This window comes from Natator depressus, chromosome 7 (genome assembly GCF_965152275.1).
Source record: "Natator depressus isolate rNatDep1 chromosome 7, rNatDep2.hap1, whole genome shotgun sequence".
NCBI lineage: Eukaryota > Metazoa > Chordata > Testudines > Cheloniidae > Natator > Natator depressus.
In genome coordinates, this window is record NC_134240.1 from 88,957,349 (window position 1) to 88,983,052 (window position 25,704).

Below are 25,704 nucleotides of genomic sequence, written 5' to 3' on the forward strand. Positions count from 1 at the left end.
TAACTAGTGTAGCCCACAGAGGAGCTGCACGTGCGTGCATGCAAATTTACTTCAATTCAAACAGTAGGTGGAAGAACCAGGTAGATTTCCACATATCTGACTGGGTTTATCCCTTCCTCTTGATGTTTAAACTATCTATGCAATGAATGATTTAGGCTCAAAGATACTTCTGGAGATTTTTTTTTTTTTGTTTTGCCTTTGGAATGCACCATATATATATATATATATATATATATATATATACACACATACACATATACTTAAAAATCTCTTTCTGAAGATTCCACTCCCCCTCTAAACAAAGGTTTTGGCTTCTTCCAGAAAATCACTAACTCTTTTATGGAGTATTTGTAAGATACTGCCTGGGCTGCTCACACCTGCTAGAGTGACTCTGATCAGATATTTTAATTCATTCAAAAGAGGCCACTAATGGTAGTAATGGAATTTTTTTACACTTTGTTGCAAGCATAACAGGGGCATATTAGTCACTCAAAGAAAAGATTGTATTGCATGCCCACAAACTACCTGGAAGTGTAGGATCTAATGGCTTAGTATATTAACCAGCTAGGATCTAATGGATTAGTGTAGTAACCAGATAATTCTTCATGCTGTATCTTAATCTAATTTTAAAGAGGTTCACAGCCTAAAGTAGCCATGGTAACCACTTAATAATTAGAACAAAACATGTACTACTTAAATCAGTCACTACTGAATACATTTGTCTTCTGAAGACTAATATTTCTTTATTTTAGAGCTCATTCTTGTTTTAAAAACTCAACAGAAGGCATGAATTGTACTTTTCAGACAGTTTTAACATTAAGGATCTGTTTAGTGTCTTTCATGGTGATTATACTTCCTGCATTACCCATAAAAGCCTAGAATTCTCCCAAACATCAAATCATTTCTTTCAAATTATGTTTGACTCAGATAAGGAGATGAGAAGGGATTTTCGGGATTGAAAATGTTCTGTATTTTACAAGGAAGTCCTGAGAAAGATCAAGAGAAGCTAATCAATATATCAAAACTCTTCAGTAATGCAGTACAGTGCAGGTTAGTCCTTGTTATAAAGGTCACTTAAAACGTTGGCAAATCTGCCTAATTTCTGTTGAAATAAAGAATGTTCCTTTTCAGAAATGGCAGATTTACTCAGTTTGGAATTATAGTATCTGTTTTCTTTTTGTACTTATAGTGGCTCACTGTTTGACTGACTGATTACACATGTTGCTGATTTCTCCTTCTCATGTCCCTACCCATTCCTCCATTTACAAAGACTTATGTCTCCAAGCAGCCACATACGATTTGGCAAAGACTACACTATCATCATATAAGCAGAGCTAATTTCCGTCATTGGTCAGCACACTCATTGGAACATTTTCTCTTGGAAACCAAACATTTTGGGTTTGTCTACTTTAAGAACATGTCGGCATTTTTCTGCATTAGTGCAGTTCCACCCATAAAAGAACAGTAGCAATACTACTGTAAAGTAGGTTAAGGGGTTTTGGATTTTTAAGATGGCCTATCAACTAATTCTGCTCTGGAAGTGGAGTTTCACCAATACAGAAAAATGTGGACGAAGCCGTAGAGAGCTTGTACGGGGGAGGTTTCAAATAGGCTGATTAGATTATTTCTCTCAAGCTTAATAATTACCATAATTAACATCTAGGCTGGCGAGGGATAGGAATGCTATGGAGAGAGTGAGCGAGCACTACAGCTTGTCTTCAGTTTTTGATTTGCTTAAATTATATTGGTTTCAAACTGGTATAATATAACCCCCCTTGTGCAGATGCAATTATACCTATATAAAGGTGCTTATACTAGGATAGCTTAGTCTTGTAAATTTAGGGGAGTAAGTAGAGCTGGGTGGGAATTTGCCATAAGAAAATCATTAAGATGGAAAATTTACTGTCCACAAAATCTAATTTTTTTATTGGAAAATTTCTGTTTTTCAAAGACTCTTTGATTTTCTATTAGAAAAATGGAAACAAGATATCTCTCATTGGGTCAGTTTGATACAAATTGGAATATTTTACTTTGTTTAACTAACCTGAAATGCTTTGTTTCAAATCAATTCAACAAAACATTAAACTGCTGTGACAAAGCTCTGTCCTTGCCTCCGTGGGTCCCGCATTTCCTGACGGATTTCGCTAGCCTCAGAGGCTCACTGTGACCCTCCATGTAACCCTTCTCTTTCTAGAAACAAGGGAAGCCATTTTCATCATAAGCCAGCAAGGGAGGTGAGGAGAAGTTATCCTTCCTTGCACAGTCTCTGTTGTCTCCCAGTCTCAGTGATTAATCAGGAGGCAAAGGGGGGGGGAGGAGGGGGGAGAGCCCAGGCCCACCCTCTACTCCGGGCTCTAGCCCAGGGACCCTAATAGTATCAGCTATGGTAGCTGACCTTTTAGAAACATGACATGTACAATTCCCTGGGCTATTTCCCCTACAGCAGCCCTCACTTCCTCAAGCTCCACTTCACCCTTACCTCAGGCCCTCCTTCCTCGTCCCTGATATGGTGTGTAATACTCAGTCTCTCCAACAGCGCAACTTCCTCCCACAGCTCCTGACATGCACACCCACCTGACTAACTGGGAGGTTTTTAACAAGTTTCAGTCAGCCCCTGATTGGCTTCAGGTGTCCCAATTAACCTAGCATTCTCCCTGCCTTCTGGAAAGTTCTTAATCGGCCCCAAGTGTCTTAATTGACCTGGAGCAGGTGCCATTTCACTTATCCTGGTACCAGGGATTTGTTTAGCCTGGAGCTAATATATCTATCTCCCACTACTTTTCTATAGCCATCTGGCCTTGCCCCGTCACACTGCACTTTCCTACTAGTGCATTGCCTCATGGGACCTACAGGTCAGGCTCTCTGGAGGACTACAAATCCCACAATGCCATCTGGACTCCCCTTTGATGAAACTGCATGGGGACTTGTGAATCGCAGATATAGTCCAGCTGTGAAGCTTGGTCCTTGGGGAGAATAGAGCCCATCAGGCTCCCAAAATACAACTTCCATGTTCACCTAAGTGGTGAAAGAACAGGTTAAGGACAATTTAGAAAAGCTGGACATGCACAAGTCCATAGGGCCAGATCTAATGCACCCGAGGGTGCTGAGGGAGTTGGCTCATGTGATTGCAGAGTCATTGACCATTATCTTTGAAAACTCGTGGTGATCAGGGGAGGTCCCGGATGATTGGAAAAAGGCAAATATAGTGCCCAAATTTAAAAAAGGGAAGAAGGAGAATCTGGGGAACTACACACTGGTCAGTCTCATCTCAGTCCCTGGAAAAATCATGGAGCAGGTCCTCAAGGAATCCATTTTGAAGCACTTGGAGGAGAGGAAGGTGATCAGGAACAGTCAACTTGGATTCACCAAGGGCAAGTCATGCCTGACCAACCTGACTGCCTTCTATGATGAGATAACTGGCTCTGTGGATATGGGGAAAGTGGTGGATGTGATATATCTTGAACTTAGCAAAGCTTTTGATACGGTCTCCCACAGTATTCCTGACAGAAAGGTAAAGAAAAATGGATTGGATGAATGGACTATAAGGTGGATAGAAAGCTGGCCAGATTGTCGGGCTCAACAGGTAGTGATCAATGGTTTGATGTCTAGTTGGCAGTCGGTATCAAGTGGAGTTCCCCAGGGGTTGGTCCTGGGGCTGGCTTTGTTCAACATCTTCAATAATGATCTGGATGATGGGATGGACTGCACCCTCAGCAAGTTCACGGATGACACTAAACTTGGGGGGAGAGGTAGATACACTGGAGGGTAGGGATAGGGTCCAGAGTGACCTAGACAAATTGGAGGATTGGGCCAAAAGAAATCTGATGAGGTTCAACAAGGACAAGTGCAGAGTCCTGCACTTAGGATGGAAGAATCCCATGCACTGCTACAGGCTGGGGACCAACTGGCTAAGGGGCAGTTCTGCAGAAAAGGGCCTGGGGATTACAGTGGACGAGAAGCTGGATATGAGTCAACAGTGTGCCCTTGTTGCCAAGAATTCTAACGGCATATTGGGCTGCATTAGTAGGAGCACTGCTAGCAGACGGAGGGAAGTGATTATTCGATTCTATTTGGCACTAGTGAGGCCACATCTGGAGTATTGCGTCCAGTTTTGGGCCCCCCAAATTGGAGAGAGTCCAGTGGAGGGCAATTAAAATGATTAGGGGGCTGGGGCACATGTCTTATGAGGAGAGGCTGAGGGAACTGGGCTTATTTAGTCTGCAGAAGAGAAGAGTGCGGGGTTATTTGATAGCAGCCTTCAACTACCTGAAGGGGGGTTCCAAAGAGGATGGAGCTAAGCTGTTCTCAGTGGTGACAGATGACAGAACAAGAAGCAATAGTCTCAAGTTGCAGCGGGAGAGGTCTAGGTTGGATATTAGGAAAGACTATTTCAAGACGAGGGTAATGAAGCACTGGAATGAGTTAGCTAGGGAGGTGGTGGAATCTCCATCCTTAGAGGTTTTTAAGGCCCAGCCTGACAAAGCCCTGGCTGGGATGCTTTAGTTGGGGTTGGTCCTGCTTTGAGCAGGGAGTTGGACTAGATGACCTCCTGAGGACTCTTCCAACCCTAATCTTCTATGATTATGTGTGTCAATGTGCCACAATGGGGAAATACAGTTTAATGTCGAACTAACTTGCAACGAAGCATCCTACCTGAGTTCAACCAACAGAAATGAAACACTGTGATTTCAGGAATGACGAAAGGTTTTGTTTCGATCGAAAAAGGAGAAAACATTTTAATATTTTTGAAATGAAGTTTTTTGGAATATTTAATTCCATGAAAATTTTCCAAATGTTAACTTTTCTTTTCAATTCGGGATGAAAACACAAATGCTGAAATACTGGAATTTCCCATGAGATGGAAATTTCAAATTTTGCTCAGCTCTAGAAGTAAGCTACAGTGGTATATGGCACCTCTACATCAGTAACTGCATCTCATTATAGGATGTACAGATTCCACTATCTAAGAAAAAAAACAAAACAAAAAAGTCGCACCCCTAATCAAAATAGTTAAAAATTGACACAAACACTGTAAATTAGGCCTGAGAAGGGAGTGCTTTGCATTGTTCGACAGCTAGCACGCCGGTTGACAAATTCGCAGCATTGACGATCTGTGAAAAAACGTCCTTGCCATTCCAACTTATATGAGAGTTACAATCAACAGGGCTGTTCACAGTTATTAAGGATCTCTGGCATGTGGAAAAAGGAAAAAGAACAGAAGCTACCAAATGGAATTGCAGTGAGAAAAAAACTTACCTTTGGAGAACAGTTGAAATGCATACCGGGTACTGGCAGTGTAGTTACATACATCGTAATACATCGATATAGGTATAGTGTGCCAACTATACAGAAAAATCTTCTGCTAATAATAGACCTGGAGAAAGAGGGGAAAAAGTGTCATTCTAAGGAAACAAATTCCACCAAGATTTGTCTAAAAACATGAAAGGCATCAGTCTAGAATATCATGTTGACAATTCAAGCTCAGTAATTTTAATAATGCTTTATGCATCTACATCAGCTTTCATTTAAGACTATTAAAGAATTTTACAAACAGTAGTAAATAGAAGGTATCTCCCATTTTACAGGTGCAAAACAGGCACAGAATGCAATTAAGATTACACAGTAACTCAGTGGTAGAATTAAGTGGCAGAATTAAGACTAAACCCCTAATTTCTAACTTTTAGTTCTAAACACTAACCTACGATCGCTTCCTACCACCATTCCTCATAAATACAAATAACTCATAGTTTAAAGGTAGCAAACAAAGCCAGTCCAAAACTAACATAGGTTTCTAGCCAGAGGCTGAATTCCTTTAATCTCTGCAGAGTATCTCTGCATCTACGAACAGTGAATTATCTTCCAAAAGGAGCAATCATATTCGATTTACTCATATACGTTAAAAATGTTACTCATGAAAGAGAATCAGCAATCTAAAATACAGAAATACAATTATTACAAAGCTGAATTAGACCAACCAATGACAAAAGGAGGTTATTTACTAATATCGGAAGTCCTTTGAAATATGTGGTCCGTATCTGTATTCAACACATGGATATGCATGAGCATGCATCCGAGTCCAGACATTTTAACGAGCAGTGTCCATTGGCCCTCATATCCGCAGTGGGTCTTCTTGTGTTTTCGAGTGAGGATATAAGAGGTACTGTTGGTTGACGTCCCCTCAGTTTCTCTTCTCATGGTGAATCCAACCAGACCAGAAGCAGAGGGGACGGAGGGCAGGTAGTGGAATACAGATAGGGAGTGGAGGGTACCCTCAAGTCTTTTAATGAATGAAGAGTCATTCATTTTCTTATTAAAGAGGTTTGACTCATCAACGGGAAGGTCCTGCATAGTATTTTTCACTTCCCTGGGAAAGCCCAAGGATTGCAACCAAGAATCCCTCCTCATAAAAACACCTGTGGTCAAGCTTCTGGATGCTATAACTGTTGCATCAACTTCAACCTGAAAAGCTCTTTTTGCCACCAACTTGCCCTCCTTTAGAAGGCTCACCCAACCTCGATCGGCTCAGGGAAGGAGCGCATCTCTTATGGACAGTTCTTGACAGGCATCTGTCCTTGCGCCCATGAGAATGCCCTTTATTCTCATGGGAAGCCCTGAAGGAAGAGTCTTTGGGCTTTGAAATTGAAGGCTCTGCTCCTAGGCATGTGCTCATTTATTGAGGCTGCTGTAGAGGAGGGTTTCCCTGGCCCAGATCAGGGGGCCTCAGGGCCTTCTCCATTAAGGGTTTCCTAAGATGAAGCTCACAGGATTTGCAATTTATTGGTGGAAATGATCGACAAACACAGAAGAAATGTGTGTCTCACCCAGACAGTAGAGACAACATTGGTGTTCCTTTTTGACAGCGAAGGATCTAGTGCAGGAGATGCAGTTTTTGAAGCCTGGGACTTTGGGCATAGGCCCAGACCGCAGGGAGGTAGTCCCCGGTCCTGGGAAGCAAAGTACACAAACGACACAAACTATAGCTGTACTAAGCTAAAAAGAATAACTATATACTTTTTATCTGCAGGATCTCTGAAAGCTGAAGAAAGAGAGAACATGAATTCTGACTCAGGACCATGCGGCGGTAAGGAACTGAGGGGGTGTCAACCTGTACTGCCTCTTCTACTCTTGCTCAGAAGCATGAGGAGACCAACTGAGCATATGTGGGCCAACAGACACAGCTTGTTAAAATCTCTGAACTCAGGTGCATGCTGCACATGTGTACCCACATGAGGACTACATATAGGAAGCAGCACTTGAAGAAAAACTGGAGGTTTAAATACCATGGATCCACAGTGGACTCATGAAAACACAATCAGTCACGTTTCAAAATTTACCTCTGTAATTACACCTGCAAGTTTTATCCATTCAGGTTTGAGTGTGAAAACCTGATCATTAGCTATCACCCTAATTGCAAATTCATGTTAAAAATGAAATGCAGGCTTTGCAAGTACCAACTGCACACAAAATACAAGTATAACTTTAGGTTGCAGGTTGAGGCCAACCCAAAATTTGGCCCACTTAGCCTTCTGCTGCCAACTTTCAATGTAATTATAGTAGTAATAACTATAATAACAGTAGCAATAATATTAAATATTGGCAAGCATATATATGATCCATCGGGATTAAGACTCACTGTGCTGAGTAAGAGAATCACTCTGAGATATTCTCAAAAACAACAGATAAAGGTTAGAGGAAAGAAACTTAACATAGAAGAAATCTGGTGAAGAACTGGTACAACCTTATGTTAGTTACATGTTATGTTGGTTTTGCTTTCGTAAAATAATCAGCATTTAAAACTGAGGAAATGATGGCAAACTAGGCTTGCAGTTTCTCATCCAGACAAAAGTAGAATTCTTGGGTAAGATCAAACATTATCCTTTCTCCCATACTGTCTCTACTTGTGTCATAAATATAAAGGGAAGGGTAAACACCTTTAAAATCCCTCCTGGCCAGAGGAAAAATCCTTCCACTTGTAAAGGGTTAAGAAGCTAGGATAACCTTGCTGGCACCTGACAAAAATGACCAATGAGGAGACAAGATACTTTCAAAAGCTGGGAGGAGGGAGAAAAACAAAGGGTCTGGGTCTGTCTGTGTGTGATGCTTTTGCCAGGGACAGAACAGGAATGGAGTCTTAGAACTTAGTAAGTAATCTAGCTAGATATGCGTTAGATTATGATTTCTTTAAATGGCTGAGAAATTAAGCTGTGCTGAATAGAATGAATATTCCTGTCTGTGTGCCTTTTTATAACTTAAGGTTTTGCCTAGAGGGATTTCTATGTTTTGAATCTAATTACCCTGTAAGGTATTTACCATCCTGATTTTACAGAGGTGATTCTTTTTTACTTTTTACTTCTATTAAAATCCTTTTTCCTTGTTCTTAAGATCCAAGGGTTTGGGTCTGTGGTCACCTATGCAAATTGGTGAGGATTTTTACCAAACCTTCCCCAGGAAGTGGGGTGCAAGGGTTGGGAGGATTTTGGGGGGGATAGACGTTTCCAAACAACGCTTTCCTAATAAAGAAACCCAGATAAACGTTTGGTGGTGGCAGTGGAAGTCCAAGGGCAAAGGGTAAAATAGTTTGTACCTTGGGGAAGTTTTAACCTAAGCTGGTAAAAGTAAGCTTAGGAGGTTTTCATGCAGGTCCCCACATCTGTACCCTAGAGTTCAGAGTGGGGAAGGAACCTTGACAACTTGCCATACAAGACCCCAGGTATATTACTCTATCATTATAGCACTTTCCATAGAATACTTTAAGAGAAGCTGTCTGCAAGAAGGATATATAGTAAACATACAGAAAAGTTATCCCTTCCCACTCTTGCTGCTCTCTTTCCCCAGACTGTCTCTGTTAAAGTAAAAACTACGTATTTAGGCAAGGATTCCTAAAGCATTTACTTGTGACTGCTTTCAAATTTCACTTTTTTAAAAGCACTTAATCCAGACAGAAACACATCTAATACCATTTAAACAAGTAAAGTTTCAAAACAACCAGTAGCAAACTGAGCTCTCGTGAAACTCACAAATGGCTGACAATTTGATTTTTAATGGCTTTTGGCAGAGTCAATTAGTTGCAGTACTATTGATCTGACTACAGCATGACTCAACAATGCTAGATTAATATTACAAAAGAGATTTAAATGTACTGCTTTGATGGAAAGATTTCAAACAATATATTGTGTACACACCTATGTTTCAGACAAAGAAGGATTACTTCCTCTTGAAACAGTAAATATTTTCGCAAACAGGAATACACTAAAGAAGGCTTAAGGTTGTACTATCAGACTATATCTCCATGGATGTAACTGTTGCAAACTGGGATAAGGGCATTATTCCATTAGAGAGATCAATTTCACTAAGGGGCAAAAGCTGAACTCAAGGCTGAACATCCATTTTATTAAACTATATATAGCTCTCTGATTTTAGTTCTATTTAAACTAACTGGTTTAGCAGACTCTGGGGTAAAGACACAGAATAAACTGTAAAAGGCAAATGTGAAGTAAAAATTCAATACCACTGTTTTTCTGAGGCTGGAAATACTGACAAGTTTGCTGCAACTATGTATAACATTATAGCACACCAAAGGAGAGAGACTCAGACAATACTTTTAAGTTCGCTAATTGACAAATGGCTACTAACTTGTAATATACTTCTGAGACCCAACTGTGAGGAGTTGCACTAGAGTGTAATGGTTTATGCACTGTTTGTAGATAGTTTAAATTACAGGTGGATTCTCCAACCCTTAGTCATACTCAGTAGAGCTGTGCCAATTCATTTTTTGGTTTGCTAATAGTTCTGGAAAAAAAAAAAAGTGGCTCTGGTTGAATAGAAGCCAATTTTTTTTTTTTAGCATTTTCAATGAATTGAAGTCTGAAAACTTTAATTTAGGGTTGAACAAAACATTTAATTTGGAGTATTTTTAATAAAAGCAAAAGAAATGAAGGCTAGATTCACAAAACCCTTTATATGCAGTACTTCAGTGATTAGGGCATTCATCTGGGATGTGAGAGAAAGGAATTTCAATCTCCACTCTGGAGCTGGGACTTGAACCTAGGTCTCCCCGCTCCTCAAGATACGCTAAGCACCAGGCTACTGGCTATTCTGAGGGCCTCTCTCCTGTTGAAACTGTCGCACTTTATACAAAATACTTATACATTTACTGTGATAGACAGAATGACTCCATAGCTCCAATGGTTAGGGCACTGGGCTATTCAGTGTAAGGGGGGCAGCACCACCGTTTTTGCGAATGGGAATCTAGCCTGAAAAGTCAAAATATGTTATGCATATATGAAAAACAAACAACCAAAAAACAAATAAAATACTCCACTGCGCACACGTTTCTCCTTGGGAAGAGGAGAAGAGAACAAAGACATGACAGACATTAGTTACGATGCTTAAAGCACTACTGGCCAGCTCGCAAATACTATGGTGATGAAGTCAGTATATAAATCTACACACAATAGAATAGAATCCTCTCATATAATGCTATTGATGCATGCATCACTAGTGGTCACAGTTTGCTCTTCAAAAACAAAAAAACCCAAGCTAATTTAATTTACATTTCCTAGATTTATGAACAGAAATGTTAGTATTAAATTCAGGATGGTTCAGGGTGTGTGACTGTAATGAGCAACATTTTCAAAGACTTAATTACCGGTTAATGATAGCATAGAGTAAATGACTAAATATTATTAATGTTGGCCAAAAATATCCTCAAAGTTCTATATTATTATTTTCCATTTTTATATCATTATATATTATATAAAAGCTAAGCATTAAGCCTCTTGGCTAAATAACTTATTCATATGCCATACCATTATTGTTGAGAAAATAAAAGCTAGTCAAATTAGATTATCTCAGATAAATCCTCTTGTTAAATATATTTAGGATTAAATCTATTTATTATGGTTTACAAAAGTTAAAGGAATAACTGATTCATGGGGAAGTATGATTTTCCAGTTGTTAGAGAAGTAGTCAGGGAGCTTGGAACCCCAACACATATTCTGGCACCAACTCACTATGTACCTTTGAGCAAGACTCTGATTCAGCAAAGCATTTAAACATGCTTAACTTCCCTAAAAAGGGATGCTTTCCTGAATTGGACCCTGAACTTCAGGGCCTTACCGTGCCCGTACAAAAATGGAGATAATGTTTAAGCAACAAGTCAAAATGTCATTTGATATATTAACATACAACCTATGGTAACATATCAGGGACTTCCCAGTTATCTTCACTATCCAGTGGAATAATTATACCTATGAATGCTTTTTTCTTTGTCTCCATGGTTACTTTGTCATCTCAGAACATCAGGGATTACTTCTGATAGTTTGCCTGAGAATAATCCAAATGGTCTTTTAATTACTAACAACTATAAAGGTAAAAGGCAATGAAGGAAGTTGTATTATAAATATCCTACTTATGATGTCAAAGATTTCTGGTCTCCTTGTTAAAAGGCTAATCACTTGATTGAGCATATAAGGGTTTGGAATACTTACCCAAATGCCAGGTTCCTAAACTCATAACATAGCTCTCCGAATCTTCTTCCTCTAAAATGTTCAGTTAGTTATGTTTCTGTAGGGAGAAAAGTTTAGCCACAAATCTAGGAGGCAGCCAACTCAAAGAACTGTGGTTCATCAAGATGTTGCAGTCAGTGTGTAACCCACGCTATAGATGCACATGAGCCTCATGCACACAAAATCAGATTTTTTTAAATCAATGTGCCTCCTTCCTTGTGCTCCTCTGTGAGGTCAAAAGGGCAGAGAGGCTATGATCCTGCCTCAGTTCCCTCACCATTCAAAAGCTGTGATAGCTAAAGACTCTGAAAGTGGAAATGGAATGTGGAGATGTACAACAGCTTGAAGAACCACAGTTACTATAGCAAACGTAACTACTCTCTTGAGTCCGTGTCTATGGATCCCACTGTTGGTGACTGGCAAGCAGTATCCCCTTAGGATAGTGAGAATGAGGAGTGTCAGCTATATGCAGTATTGTAGCCATGTCGGCCCAAGGATATTGCAGAGGGTGAGGTAATATCTTTTACTGGACCAACTTCTGTTGGTAGGAGAGACAAGCCTTAGAGCTACACAGAGCTCTTCCTTGAAAGTTTGTGTCTCTCCTACCAACAGAAGTTGGTTCAATAAAAAATATTACCTCATCCACCTTGTCTCTCTAAGCTGACACTCTCTAGTGTCAGCTGGAAGAGCTGAACAGTGATTGTAGTCCTGCGCTCCTGAATTTGGCATCTGATCTAGCCATTAGGTTCAATGCATAATGCTTGATAAAGGTCAGTGGGTTACTCCACAGTGGTGCCTGGCAGATCACGGAAGCAGGCTGAGGATGTTGTTTGAGCTGTGATGGAGTGGGCCTTGATGTTCCGTGGGAGAGGTATACAGTGAGATATCTTGTGTCGTCCTCATACAAAACAAAATAGTAAAATGTGAACTACAGACTATACTTAACAATAGTTACCTGTTAGGATATAGATATTCAGGCCTGTCTGTAAAGGCCTATACTCTAAGAATTTAGGTGTATTCTTATCACTTGGCTAGTTAGAGGTATAAAAGAAAGAAACAAAATCACTGCCCACCCATGTAAGGTCCTTCTCTTACTGTGACAGTCTGAGGCCCTGTGCTTCAGCTAAGATCTTTGGCTAAGCAACAGAGGCAGCCATAAGCTGGGAAGCGACCGGTCACCTCCTCACATTCCAAACTAGTCACATTGAAAGAAGGTGCTATTGGGCTGTTAGGAATACACTCCTGTCCTGATAATGCCTACCGCCTCCAGAGAAAGGGAAGTGCCTAGAAAATGTAAAAGGAAATTTAGTTTGATAGCATCCTGTCTGGCAAGAACTCACTTATCAATAGCTGGGATGTGAAATCCTCATTTCTTTGTTGTTCTATCACTGTAGTCCCCATTTCCCTATTGTTTGTCTGTATAATCTCTGTCTGGTTCTGTGATTGTTTCTGTCTGCTGTATAATTAATTTTGCTGGGTGTAAACGAATTAAGGTGGTGGGATATAATTGGTTAAATAATCATGTTACAATATGTTAGGATTGGTTAGTTACATTTCGGTAAAATGATTGGTTAAGGTATAACTAAGCAGAATTCAAGTTTTACTATATAGTCTGCAGTCAATCAGGAAGTGTGTGGGTGTGCGTGGGGGAAATGGGAACAGGGAATGGGGGTGGGGAAATTGGAATCATGTTTGGCTAAGGGCAGGAATGGGAACAGGGACACAGGTGTAAGGCTCTGTGGTGTCAGAGCTGGGAAGGGGGACACTAAGGAAGGAAACTGGAATCATGCTTGCTGGAGGTTCACCCCAATAAACATCGAATTGTTTGCACCTTTGGACTTCGGGTATTGTTGCTCTCTGTTCATGCGAGAAGGACCAGGGAAGTAAGTGGGTGAAGGAATAAGCCCCCTAACATCTCCTTTCCTACCTAATCAAGTAGGTCCCTCCCACCCCACCCCAAGATCAGTCTGTTGCAGAGCTGATGGCTTTACAGGAATCAGGAACCAAACTTTCAGGAAAACACCTCCATGCCACAAGATGTTTTCTCTGTGAATGGATTCAGAGTGCGCCTTCCCATTCTGTGCTATAGTCTTTTATCTTTATTCATAGACAGGGCGAACCCCCATCTGTTGTAATGGTTCTTTTTTTTACTTCCAAGTGGTTTTGTCTGTTTGCAATAGTCTCTGATAGTTTTCCTTTGATAGCCTTGGGATGGAGCAACTCTATAGTCAACAGAGCCTTGCATTACATCATCGGCTATCCAGGTGACAACTCCCACCTCCTTGAATGGGCCATCCCGGAGACATATTACCCGGTGACTACTCTAAGGACACAACGCATACTTTCAACATAGGTACATTATTCATTAAAATATTACCTGAACACATATCTCACAATAATTATGAGTCTTGAGAAGTTATGTGCTTCATGCAGATACCTTACATGTTACCCCTTATGGATAAATATCCTGCAAGATGGGTTTGGCAAAGAATTGTTGGTAAAGAACAAAATTCCCTTTGGCAATGGGCCTCTGTGTCACACACCTCTTATTCTTATGGAACCACATACAGTTCTGGTGTGAAGTCACTGAGGAGCATGATCTCCTTGGAGAGGATGATATGCTTCATGACATGTGGGAGGATGATCCTCAGCAAGGCCAGTGTTGCCACGTTGGCATACTGTACAGGTACTGGTCAGGTTGGGGTAAGCCGCTCCAGTGCCACTCCTGCACCAGCTGGGGTGGTGCTCTGACTGGGGGCTTCCCAATACCCTCCTTGGGGGTCATTCTACAATACCCAAGAAGAGGAATCTCTGCTCTAAGCCAGTAAGAAGGAATATATCAGCAATGGCGAGGAGGAATACATTTCCTCCTCAAAGGGCAGCACTAAGGGTTGATATGGGCCCAGTATCTGGCACTGCTCTTTTAAAAAAAAACCTAATCTTGTGCACATGCATATGCACGGTAGGATTGACACTGACACGTATTCAAAGAAAATAAATTATAGAGTGTGTGTGGGTTGTCTTCATTTATAGGTCAAAGTGATTCAGAAATCAGTACTACTATGCTCACATCGCTAGATTTTCATTGAATGTTCTGTGAGAATACATGGAATTATTCTGAACCAAACTGAACTGTACTGTGCTATCAGAAGCTAATACTGTGACAGAATACACCCCTGTATTCACACCCTACACCCTACTGTAATAATCTTTGTACAAGATGTGTGCCTTGTGCGGTATCATTGGAAACTTATAATTTGGTGGTCAGTGCTGTCCTGATAAATTATGCGTGGCAACATTATATGTGGAATTATAAGATTTCCCTGTATGGTGTTATTAACACAATCCAAACCCAACAGCCTCACCCTGGCAGAACTGAGCAAACAGGTTTGTCCTAAACAAAGGAATGTATGTGTGCCTTAATTTGCATTTAAGCACTAAGCAGAGTCATCAAGCTGGAAGGGGAAATAAAGGAAGCTCAAACAGGTGGGGGAAAAGAAGCCAGCCAAGAATATCCTTCCACGCAGACTCTTTATCTGCTGGTTCTCAGCTGAAAATGTTTTTCAAAAAGGGGGGCCTGAAACTATATAAGGGAAGCACGAACACCCCAAGGCACCCCCCAACCCGATCTCCCTGCCCATCACATTCTATGCACCTAAGACAAGAAAGGAAATAGCCATTGGACTCTCAGGGAGGTTGGGGTGGGGGTGGGGGATGGTTCCTGACTGGAAAGAGTTTGGTCAGTAATCTTGCTGGAAGCATGTGGTGAGAAATTTTGCTTGAATCTAATATGGTTTGTTAAGTTAGGAACTAGAAATTGTTTTATCTTTAAAAAGAACAGGAGTACTTGTGGCACCTTACAAATTTATTGACTAACAAATTTATTTGAGCATAAGCTTTTGTGGGCTACAGCCCACTTCATCGAATGCATGCAGTGGAAAATATAATAGGAAGATTTTATATACACAGAGAACATGAAACAATGGGTGTTACTATACATACTATAACAAGAATGATCAGTTAAGGTGAGCTATTACCAGCAGGAGAGAAAAAAAAACCTTTTGTAGTGATAATCAAGATGGGCCATTTCCAGCAGTTGACAAGAATGTGTGAGGAACAGTTGGGGGGAGAGGGGGGGAGAATAAGCATGGGGAAATAGTTTTATTTTGCGTAATGACACATCCACTCCCAGTCTTTATTCAAGCCTAAGTTAATGGTGTCCAGTTTGCAAATTAATTCCAATTCAGCAGTCTCTCGTTGGAGTCTGTTTTTGAAGTTTTTTTTTGTAGTAATAGTGCGACTTTTAGGTCTGTAATCGAGTGACAAGAGAGTTTGAAGTGTTCTCCGACTGGTTTTTGAATGTTATAATTCTTGACTTCTGATTTGTGTTCATTTATTCTTTTACGTAGAGACTGTCCGGTTTGGCCAATGTACATGGCAGAGGGGCATTGCTGGCACATGATGGCATATATCACATTGGTAGATGTGCAGGTGAACGAGCCTCTGACAGTGTGGCTGATGTGATTAGGCCCCCCAATCTGAAGCAAATACTCACCAGCAACCACGCACCACACAACAAAAACACTAACCCAGGAACCTATCCTTGCAACAAAGGCCATTGCCATTTCTGTCCACATATCTATTCAAGTGACACCATCATAGGGCCTAATCACATCAGCCACACTATCAGAGGCTCGTTCACCTGCACATCTGCTTCAGGCTGGTGTATATAAATCTCCCCACTCTATTTTCCACTGAATGCATCCGATGAAGTGAGCTGTAGCTCATGAAAGCTTATGCTCAAATAAATTTGTTAGTCTCTAAGGTGCCACAAGTACTCCTGTTCTTTTTGCGGATACAGACTAACACGGCTGCTACTCTGAAACCTGTTTTATCTTTGTTTTTCTTGTAAACATTTCTGAATGTTATGCCTCATTACTAGTACTCACTTAAAATCTCTCTCTTTGTAGTTAATAAACTTGTTTTGTTGTTTTATATAATCCAATGTGTTTAAGTTGAAGTGTCTGGGTAACTATTTAAGATAAGAGGCTAATCTATATTATAGTGTAGGGGTTGGCAACCTATGGCACGTGTGCCAAAGACGGCACGCGAGCTGATTTTTAACGGCACACTGCTGCCTGCCAAGTCCCAGCCACCAGCCCCGCTCAGCCTGCTGCCAAACCCAGGCTGGGGCCCTGGCAGGCAGCAGTGTGCCATTAAAAATCCTGCCCGCCCCGGCCCGCTCTTCTCCACCCCCGCCTCCCTTCCCCCAGGGCAGGGTGAAGAAGCTTGGTCCTGCCGACTGCTGCTGCAGAGTAGGCAAGCTCCCCCATGCCTCTTCCCCCAGCGTGCTGGGTTCCTGCCCCTCCTCCTCTCTCTTCCTGCCCCTCTTCCTCTCTCTCCCTGCTGCCGAACAGCTGATGGCCCTTGTGAGGGAGGGGGAGAAGTGGAGCCACAGCGTGCTGGCTGCTCCGGGGAGGAGGCGGAGAAGAGGTGGGGACGGGGACGGAATCAGGGCATATCCCCTCCAGCCCCCCGCTGTGAGTTGCTCAGGGCAGGGGGCTGGGAGCACCCCCACGACCCCAGCCCACACCCCCAGCCCTCTGCCCTGATCCCTGCACCCCCTCACACACACCCAGCCCTCTGCCCTGATCCCTGCACCCCCCTCACACACACCCAGCCCTCTGCCCTGACCCCTCACCCACCCCAGCCTCCTGCCCTGACCCCTGCATTCCCCACGACCCCAGCTCTAACTCCAGCACCCCCCCACACATCCTGTCCCCCAACAGCTCTTCTCCTGACTCCTGCACCCATTGGCCATTAGATTGACTCGAGTTACGACAGACTGGTAACTATAAAGACCATCTGCAGGATGTGTGTGTGTGTGTGGTGTAACTGAATGCATATGCTAACTGTTGTATTTTCAATAAATGCGGCGTATTACCTTTTTCCCTGAAAAAGATCCTGTGTGCTTCTTATAAGCATAACGTGTCCTTATTTTCCTTCATAGATGTACCTATTAATAATCATCAAATGATAGCATCTATACACCTCTCATCACCCACATTTTCAACTTTATGTCATGTCCATGCTGGGCATGGTAGCTGTTCAGCAAGAGTAGGTTTAAACTGCAAACAACTTGGCAACAGATCAAGTATAATTACCTGACACATTACCATCCCAGGCAATGACTGGGGGTGGCAAGGCACTGGTTGACTTGTGAGTCATCACAAATATGCGTGGAAAGAAAGTAACATCTAGGAAGGCAATACAAGGAAAATTCATCCTTCCATTTTCTGGAAGTGTAGAAACTTTTGATCTGTAAGGCCACAGGAGACAACCAGAAAATGGGAATTGTTCCTGAACACCAGGGAGAATGTGGGAGGTTGGAAGGTCTCAAAAGTAAAGTTCTCTCTCCTCCTTAGGCTAGCTAGCTGATAGGGGCTTTGGGGCAGTTGATACTCATACTGATTTGTACCCACATTTTGTACCATAGCTCCTTCTCCCCCACCCTTTCAAAAAAAGGAAACACGAATGAGACTGGCACAATCACTTTAAGACCTATAAAAAGAAAACAATGACAAGAGAGACTCCATGGAGCCACTCAAAAGCAGAATTGAGACCTATTCTTGACAATGTCTTTTGTAAATATATAAACAAGCTATAAAACAGTCCATAGCCCACTTCTCTCACTAGAAGGGCAACTCCTGATCATATTTTGTTCTGTTCAACATGTAGCGTACATAAATGTAGTCTGCATATATGAAGCAGGTACTTGTGCACCTGCATGAGCATCTTGGAAATTTGGCATTAGATGAAGGGATTCATAGTATTTTGGAGAATATTTTTAAAAATAGTAGATCCTCCTGAAAAGAAGTTGAAGTCTATTCTGCTAGTTAACAGCTCTAATTCATTTTCTTGAAGATAGCAAAAGAGCCTTTTGGATGATTGTACTCTTTAAAATTGTGCATTATTCAAGAGCTGGAAGTCTGAATATAGTTTTGATTCCAATTGAAATAATTCACTATTCATAGAAATGGCACCAACACCAAAGAGCAGAATAGCAAAACAGAGGAATGGGTGGAGAAAATGCCTCCCATGCTAGTGGCTGAGTAAAATTTTATTGCATTGAATTTTCCAAGCATCCATATTTTGTTCAGTGTAACGCTTGAGAACATCTGGAAGTCGTTCTCATGCCCACCCACCCTTTAGTGTTGGAAAGACCTTTATATATGTCTGCAGAAAAGCTGTAAAATTACACAATTATTTAAACAGAATTTTTAAAAAAGAGATTTTACCATTGAAATGGTACTCTATCAGAAGTTTGATTTAAAAAATAGTATACAAATTCAAATTTGATAGTGTTTCTTTAAATTGGAGTTGCTCAGATTAATCCGTGTAAACTTTCCTGGAATTGTACTCTTAACAGGAACACCGGAAATTCCCTAGCAAATCGGAGTTATTGCCCACCAAGTCCGTTTTCCTGTCTCTGCCAGTGGTCAGTACCCAGATGTTTCAAAGGAAGCTTCAAGAAACTCTGCAATGGACAACTATGGAATAATCTGCCCAAAGATAAAGCTTCTTCTTCACCATGTTAGTGGTCCATGTCTGTTATTTCATATCTGTCAGAAGTTCATATCTGTTATTTTTTAACCTATCTGTCTTAACTGCAGATATTCTCATTTTATATAGAAATGTATAATGCTTTTTTGAATTTTGCAGACATCTTGGTCTCAATCATATCTTGGGGCACCAAGTTCCACATGCAAATATTCACAATGTATTAAAAATATTTATTTTAATCAGTTTTAAATTGATTGCCTTTCAGTTTCATTGGATGTTTCCTTGTTCATGTATTATGAGAATAATGTACCCCTCCACTCACTATTAAATATTCATATCGTGTCTACTTGCTCATCTCCTCTTAACTGAACAGTCCTAATTTTCAACTTGCCTCACATGTAAGACTTTCGGTGTATGCCAACACTCTGATAAAAAACCTGTAGCCTCAGAGCCTGGGTCATTTGACATGGGCTCGTGGGGCTCAGGCTTTGGGATTTTTACTGCAGTGTAGACATTTGGGCCCGGACATTTGGGGCCTCAGCTCTCGGACTTCCTCCTATGAGACACACGAAGGGAGCTTGGAGAGAGGGAGAGCTGAGCAGCTGGCTGGGGAAGAGAGAGTTTCAGTCACTGGCCCATTTCCCTCAGCCCCATACTTCTAAGTTTGCCTGAAGGAAGAAACAAAAATGGCCAACAGAAAATTACTGCTGAGAAAATAAGCCAGGCACCAGACTCTAGGAGAAAAGATGAAGGGGTAGAGGGAACATGTGGACTGTAGAGGTGGGAAAGGTAGAGAGTACTGGTGGACTGTAGGGAATAAGGGGATTAATTATGGGGGCTCAGATATCGTGGAGTTGGGCAGAGTATGAAGCCTTTTCAGAACAGAATGTAGATGGATAAAGGAGAATTGCTTCACTGTATGAAAAGAAAAGGAGTACTTGTGGCACCTTAGAGACTAACCAATTTATTTGAGCATAAGCTTTCGTGAGCTACAGCTCACTTCATCGGATGAGCTGTACCTGTAGCTCACGAAAGCTTATGCTCAAATAAATTGGTTAGTCTCTAAGGTGCCACAAGTACTCCTTTTCTTTTTGCAAATACAGACTAACACGGCTGTTACTCTGAAACCTGTATGAAAAGAGGAAAGTGAAGAAATGTGCGGGCAGCAGGATGGATGAGAATATTGATTAACTGATGGTAGGATGCATGGAATGCCGGGGATATAACTGATACAGTGATAGGGCAATTTTTGGATTTTTTTTTTTTTGAAAGGGAAATTGTGGGAACCCACTTTGATTTATTAAGCAAATTATATGAAAGTTTCATGCAATTTTCACCCTCAGGCTTTTCTGCCAAGCCCATGTAGACAATTCTGACATACTCTGTAGTCAAGGACCATGAAGGTTTATGTTGCATTCCGTTCCTTTCAATGACACGCTTGAACATGTCACTTTGCTAGTGGCCATACTCTGTGAGCACCCACTGATGTCATTAGTGTTCAATTCTGTCCAATGCTGATTATCTAGACTGGATAATGGATGTTTAATAGTTGGTTTCTGGAACTCAAATATGCTTATTCTTGCTCTTTGAAAAGTGACAAGCTATGAAAATCCTGATACTGGTAAGAGTCAATGCTTTGAATGCTTCATTGACAGAGCTTAACAGGAGATAAATTTGATGTTAATCAGTTACCAAACTGGTTTATCTACTGGTAGTCTAAGGTGGACGTTATCTGCCCCATCTCATGGAAGACAAAACCCATATATCTTAAAATGGCTAGCTAAAATGCAGAAATCCCAGAACTATTCATGTGGTTTTATTCACATGATATAGTTTGTACCTTTTGTGTGTTTTTCACTATATTTGTTTGTTTATCTTCTTTTGCACTTTTAAAAAAGAGTGATATAATCTTTTTAGCATAGGTCTTCACTATGGCATTAAGTCTGGTTATCTACACTTGAGCTGGCCTAACTCAAGTGAGTGGGCACACTGACAAACTGAACATTTGAGGTATGCAGCGTGATTCTGAGAGCAGCTAAGGAGTTGTGCTATTGAACTGTGTTAATTCGAGCTGCGACCTAGTTTGAGTTAAAAGCACCACCACATTCAAAATTTAATGGTTTTTGTGTGTGGCCAGGACCTGAATTTGGGGCAACACCTGAGTTCACTCTGAAGATAAGACAAGCCCACATATTTATGCTAACCACAGTATTTAGGATTAGCTCCATTCTGTACTTTATGAACAAAAAAAAAATGTACACTCCAAAGAAACCTATATAGACTATGTGATAAATATTTAGATTTTTCTGAGTCTGCCAAGAGTACATTGACTTTAAAAAAGTCATCACCCCAAGAAAATGAAACACTTAAAAAGACTACAAAGATTTCAGTTTTATACCTTAAATACCTGCTTCTCCCAAAAGCGATTAATATATCAAACACCACCATTGCAAAAAATGGTACTTACTTGTATTTTAAGAGCAGCCACTGAATTAACCAGAGTCCTACAAGGATCATGCCATTAATTTCACAAATAGAAAAGGCCCATTGTACACGGTTAAAACGGTCAAAAAATGCATCTGGTAGGGGACGCTGCACCTCCTTGGGAGGCACTCGTTCATGAACGACTGAGATTGTCACTGTGGTAAAGATGAAACAGAAAAGTGCATAAAGAAAAGCCAGTAAAGTCTTCCCCCACTCCATAGGATACTGGGAACGCTCTGGCTCTGGCATGGGGATCTTTATCATCTCCTTCCTATATCCATTTGGCATCCCATTCAATTTGATTTTAGTGCTGAAATCATTTTCACTCGTGGTGACATCTGTACTGATGCTGAGGTGCCCATTGGCATGCCCATTTTTGTGCGCCTCAATGTGGTGCTCCATTTTTAAAGTTTCTATCATGTATAACAACCTCTGCCCACTGTCAGAAGACACACGTGACAAAGGTGGCTTCTTAAAATCCTCCTTAGTTAGATTGATCAAATCCTGCCCAGTGTAAAATTCCAATGGTTCACAGTATTCTGGCACAGCATTCTCCATCAGCCAATTTGCCACCTCTTTGGGTGACCAGAATGCCACTTCTTTCATTTCGTCAGGCAAATGCATGCAGTCTTAAGTTTACTTTAAACCAGGCAGCAGTTGCTATTGTTCCAATACAACAAAAAGCCTCTTTTTGGCTTGTTCATCCTGTCAGATGTGCAGCAAAAACCAGTTTGGCAAGTTGACAAGTACAAGTTTCTAAATACTTTGTACAAATACCAATATATTGTGGTCAGTCCAGAAAATGGTTCACCTTTTTTGCATTTATACTCTTCTTTCTAGTGAGAAAAAAAATAAAAGGTGTTAAGACAGTGTTAACCAGTAAGTTTGCGTTTTATGTTCATAAGAAAAAAATAGCCCAAAGAAGCAATATCTAGATAGGAGCATGAAGAAAGAAGTAGCTTTTAAAATTCAGACAAATGCATATGACTTTTCTTTTTAAGTTTGTTTCTGAATACTCAAGATAGTTACTAGTTTGATCTTCTGTGTCATTTTAACAGTTATTATAAAGTTGTCTGGGGCAGGGAACCTCTTTTTGTTCCATGTTTCTACAGCACCTGGCACAATGGGGTCCTGGTCCAGAACCAGGCCTCCTCGAGCTAGGTAATACAAATAGTAAAATCATTACCTGTTCATCCATCAACTGTGTGATCTTACTGATGTAGCTCCTGTCCTCTTATACCCCTTCCATACTACTGTATGTTATGCTCACTCTTTGGAGTCTGATCCAAATCATGCTCATCTCAAGATGCTTTCACAAGATTTTAGCTGTAAGTATAGGTAGTCGACTGACGATGTGAGATTTCAACTATGTTAAAGATTAAAAATCACAAGTTTTTGGTCCGACTGAAATCTGAACTGGAAAAATAGACCCTTCCAGTTTTAGATGCAACATGAAATCTAAGCAGATTGAGTGGTTTCAGATCCATGATGTAAATATTAACTGTCCAAACTTTGCAATAGTTCTGATTTAAAGTTATGGTTTATTATAATCTGTAATTTTAACAGCTCCATACTGACTTAATTTTAAATAATCAACAAAATAAAATGTACAGTACAAAGCAAAATGCAAGCTATAAGTCATAGAAATGTAGGGCTGCAAGGGTTCTCAAGAGGTTATCGAGTCCATTCCCTCCAGAGCTGAAGCAGAACCAAGTACACTTACACCATCCCTGACAAGCGTTTGTCCAACCTGTTCTTAAAAACTTCCAGTGACAGGGACTCTACAAACCTCCCTTGGCATCCTATTCCAGTACTTAACTATCCTTACAATTTGAAAATTATTCCTAATATCTCACCTGAATTTCTCTTGCTGCAAACTTAGCCGATTACTTTGTGTCCTACCCTCAGTGAACATGGAAAACAATTGACAACCATCCTGTTTATAACAACTGTTTACATATTTGAAATCTGTTACGTCGCCCCATAACCTTTTCTTCTCTAGACTGAGTATAACCAGTTCTTTCAACCTCTCCTCATAGGTCAGGTTTTCTAAATCTCATATTTTTGTTGCTCTCCTCTAGTCTCTCTCTCCAATTTGTCCACATCTTTCGTAAAGTGTGGTGCCCAAAACTAAACAAAATACTCCAGCTGAGATGCCACAGCCCAGTGCCAAGGTGAGTAGAGTAGAACAATTATCTCCCATGTCTTACACACCTGTCTTACACACATCTGACACACCTGTTAGTATATCCCAGAATATTTACCTTTTTTTGCAATTGCATCATATTGTTGGCTCATATTCAGTTTGTGATCCACTATAATCCCCAGACCCTGGCCAGTTGTTACTCATTTTGTAGTTGCACATTTGATTTTTCCTTCCTAAATGAGTACTTTGCACTTGTCTTTACTGAATTTGTAAGCTTGTAAGATTCAACTCAGGATCAATACTATGCTTAACATCTCAGCTCTTATAAATGTTTACAGTGAAAACAAGAATACATTTATTATCAAAGATTTAAGATTAAAGGGACAGTAAGTAAAAATACTGGAAACAAATGGTTAAATATGAATCAAAATCATAATACACTTTCTAGAGACTAAACTTAACTAACAGGTTAACCTCCTGTCCCAAGAAGTTTATCTCACTCGAAGACTCACCTCTGCAGAGTTTTCAACCAAGTCTGTCTACGGTCCTGTTTTCATCAGTGTAAATGTGATGTCAGTTTACTTCCTAAATACAGGATAAAGGGGTCTCTGTTTGCCCCTTAGATAGAACCCCAAAGTTCATTGTCTTTACTCTTAGACAGGATAATCCCCTGTAGTTTGTTTTTTCCTGTGTGCTATTTCCTGTTGATTTCACGTCTCTTGGTTAGCATTTGACTCTGTATGTAAAAGGGCATTCACTGTGTTAGTATGTAAGCTAATCATTGTAAGCTAATAGAGAGACAGGTGAATTCACATCTCTTGTCTGACAAGAAACATGTTTTTTTACCTCTGCTGGTGACTGACACCTTGATTCAGACTGTAAGAATATATTTTCAGTATTACATGCAAAAGTATCTGTACATATATTTCATGATGATATTAATAGCCAGTGTGACTCCGGCTTTTATTTGAGACCTCACATGATATTGTTTGGTGAACCAGAATGTATATACCAGAATCAGGAGATACCTCTATATTCCCCTCTATATTCCCTTGCCGGGTGGCATTAAGAGGTTCCTGGATCACAGAAGACGCTATAGCAACCAGACGTAACCACTCTTAAAAACATAAAGGATTATGTACAGGCTAAAACCATGTGATAGATCAGCGTAACGGCAATTTTAGGGAAGTGGATTTTGCCAAACATCCTGCTAGAATATATGCTAGAAATCAAACTTCTCCAAAGAGTAGGAAAAGAGTTGCATAATCTATTACAATCTGCTGAGTAAACAGTATGCTTTTAAAAGTTATCTAAAGACATACTAGATTAATAGTTTATGGAAAAATAAATATTTACATAATTTTCACGGGGCCTCTTTTCTCAATGCCAACATTAAATCCACAAATACTCCATGCTGCTAGTAACGTAGATAAGATTGGGTGATTCTGAGTTGCTGCAAAAACTGCATCTGAAATTCATGGCATTCTGCCTGGGTATTGCCGCTCATATTTTATGAGAACTCTCAAACCTCTTGTCCAAATGCAGAACAAGAAAGCACTCCATGGTACCATGCCCCCATATGTATGGTCTATGTTTGCCACATAGCAAGGCCCAGTTTGGTAATTTCAGCTTCTTGATACCCACTGTAGCAGACTAAACAGTCTTCCATTGCATGATATAAAAGCTTCACAAAGGGTAAGGGAAGAAACATGGGAAAAGCAGGCAGGCAGGGATAGATTTTGAAAGCTCTGGGGGGCAGGGAATGGGACCTGCACATTCAGGAAACCATTTGAGTTAATTGATTAATCTGACGCAGAGAAAAATAATCCACATTCACTATTTTTCTACAGATATGAAAATTAACTAGATAAAGCCAGATGGACAGTTACTTGTTCTCACAGGGTGACTGGCTCCTTTAAGGGGAATCAGGGCCCAGTGTGCATTCTGAAGGTCCACCTGAGAGTAACTGACTGTGTCAGGTGGCTCCCTAAAGCTTAACTGGGG

The 25,704-nt window shown here is 40.7% G+C and overlaps 1 protein-coding gene across 10 annotated transcripts in view; it reads right to left on the minus strand.

Moving 5' to 3' along the window:
* SGMS1 (sphingomyelin synthase 1) overlaps nucleotides 1–25,704 on the minus strand; it is a 221,983-nt gene that overhangs the window by 11,602 nt on the left and 184,677 nt on the right. For 5 of the 10 annotated variants that reach the window (XM_074959011.1, XM_074959010.1, XM_074959015.1 and 2 more), the window contains 2 exons: nucleotides 21,538–22,390; nucleotides 5,257–5,374 (listed from right to left, as the gene is read on the minus strand). In XM_074959011.1, coding sequence (XP_074815112.1) covers nucleotides 5,257–5,374; nucleotides 21,538–22,178 — 759 coding nt within the window. In that variant the 5' untranslated portion in view covers nucleotides 22,179–22,390. Of the gene's footprint in view, nucleotides 1–5,256; nucleotides 5,375–21,537; nucleotides 22,391–22,740; nucleotides 23,274–24,212; nucleotides 24,814–25,704 lie in introns of those variants that run through there. The other 5 variants (XM_074959009.1, XM_074959013.1, XM_074959014.1 and 2 more) reach the window with 4 other exon arrangements.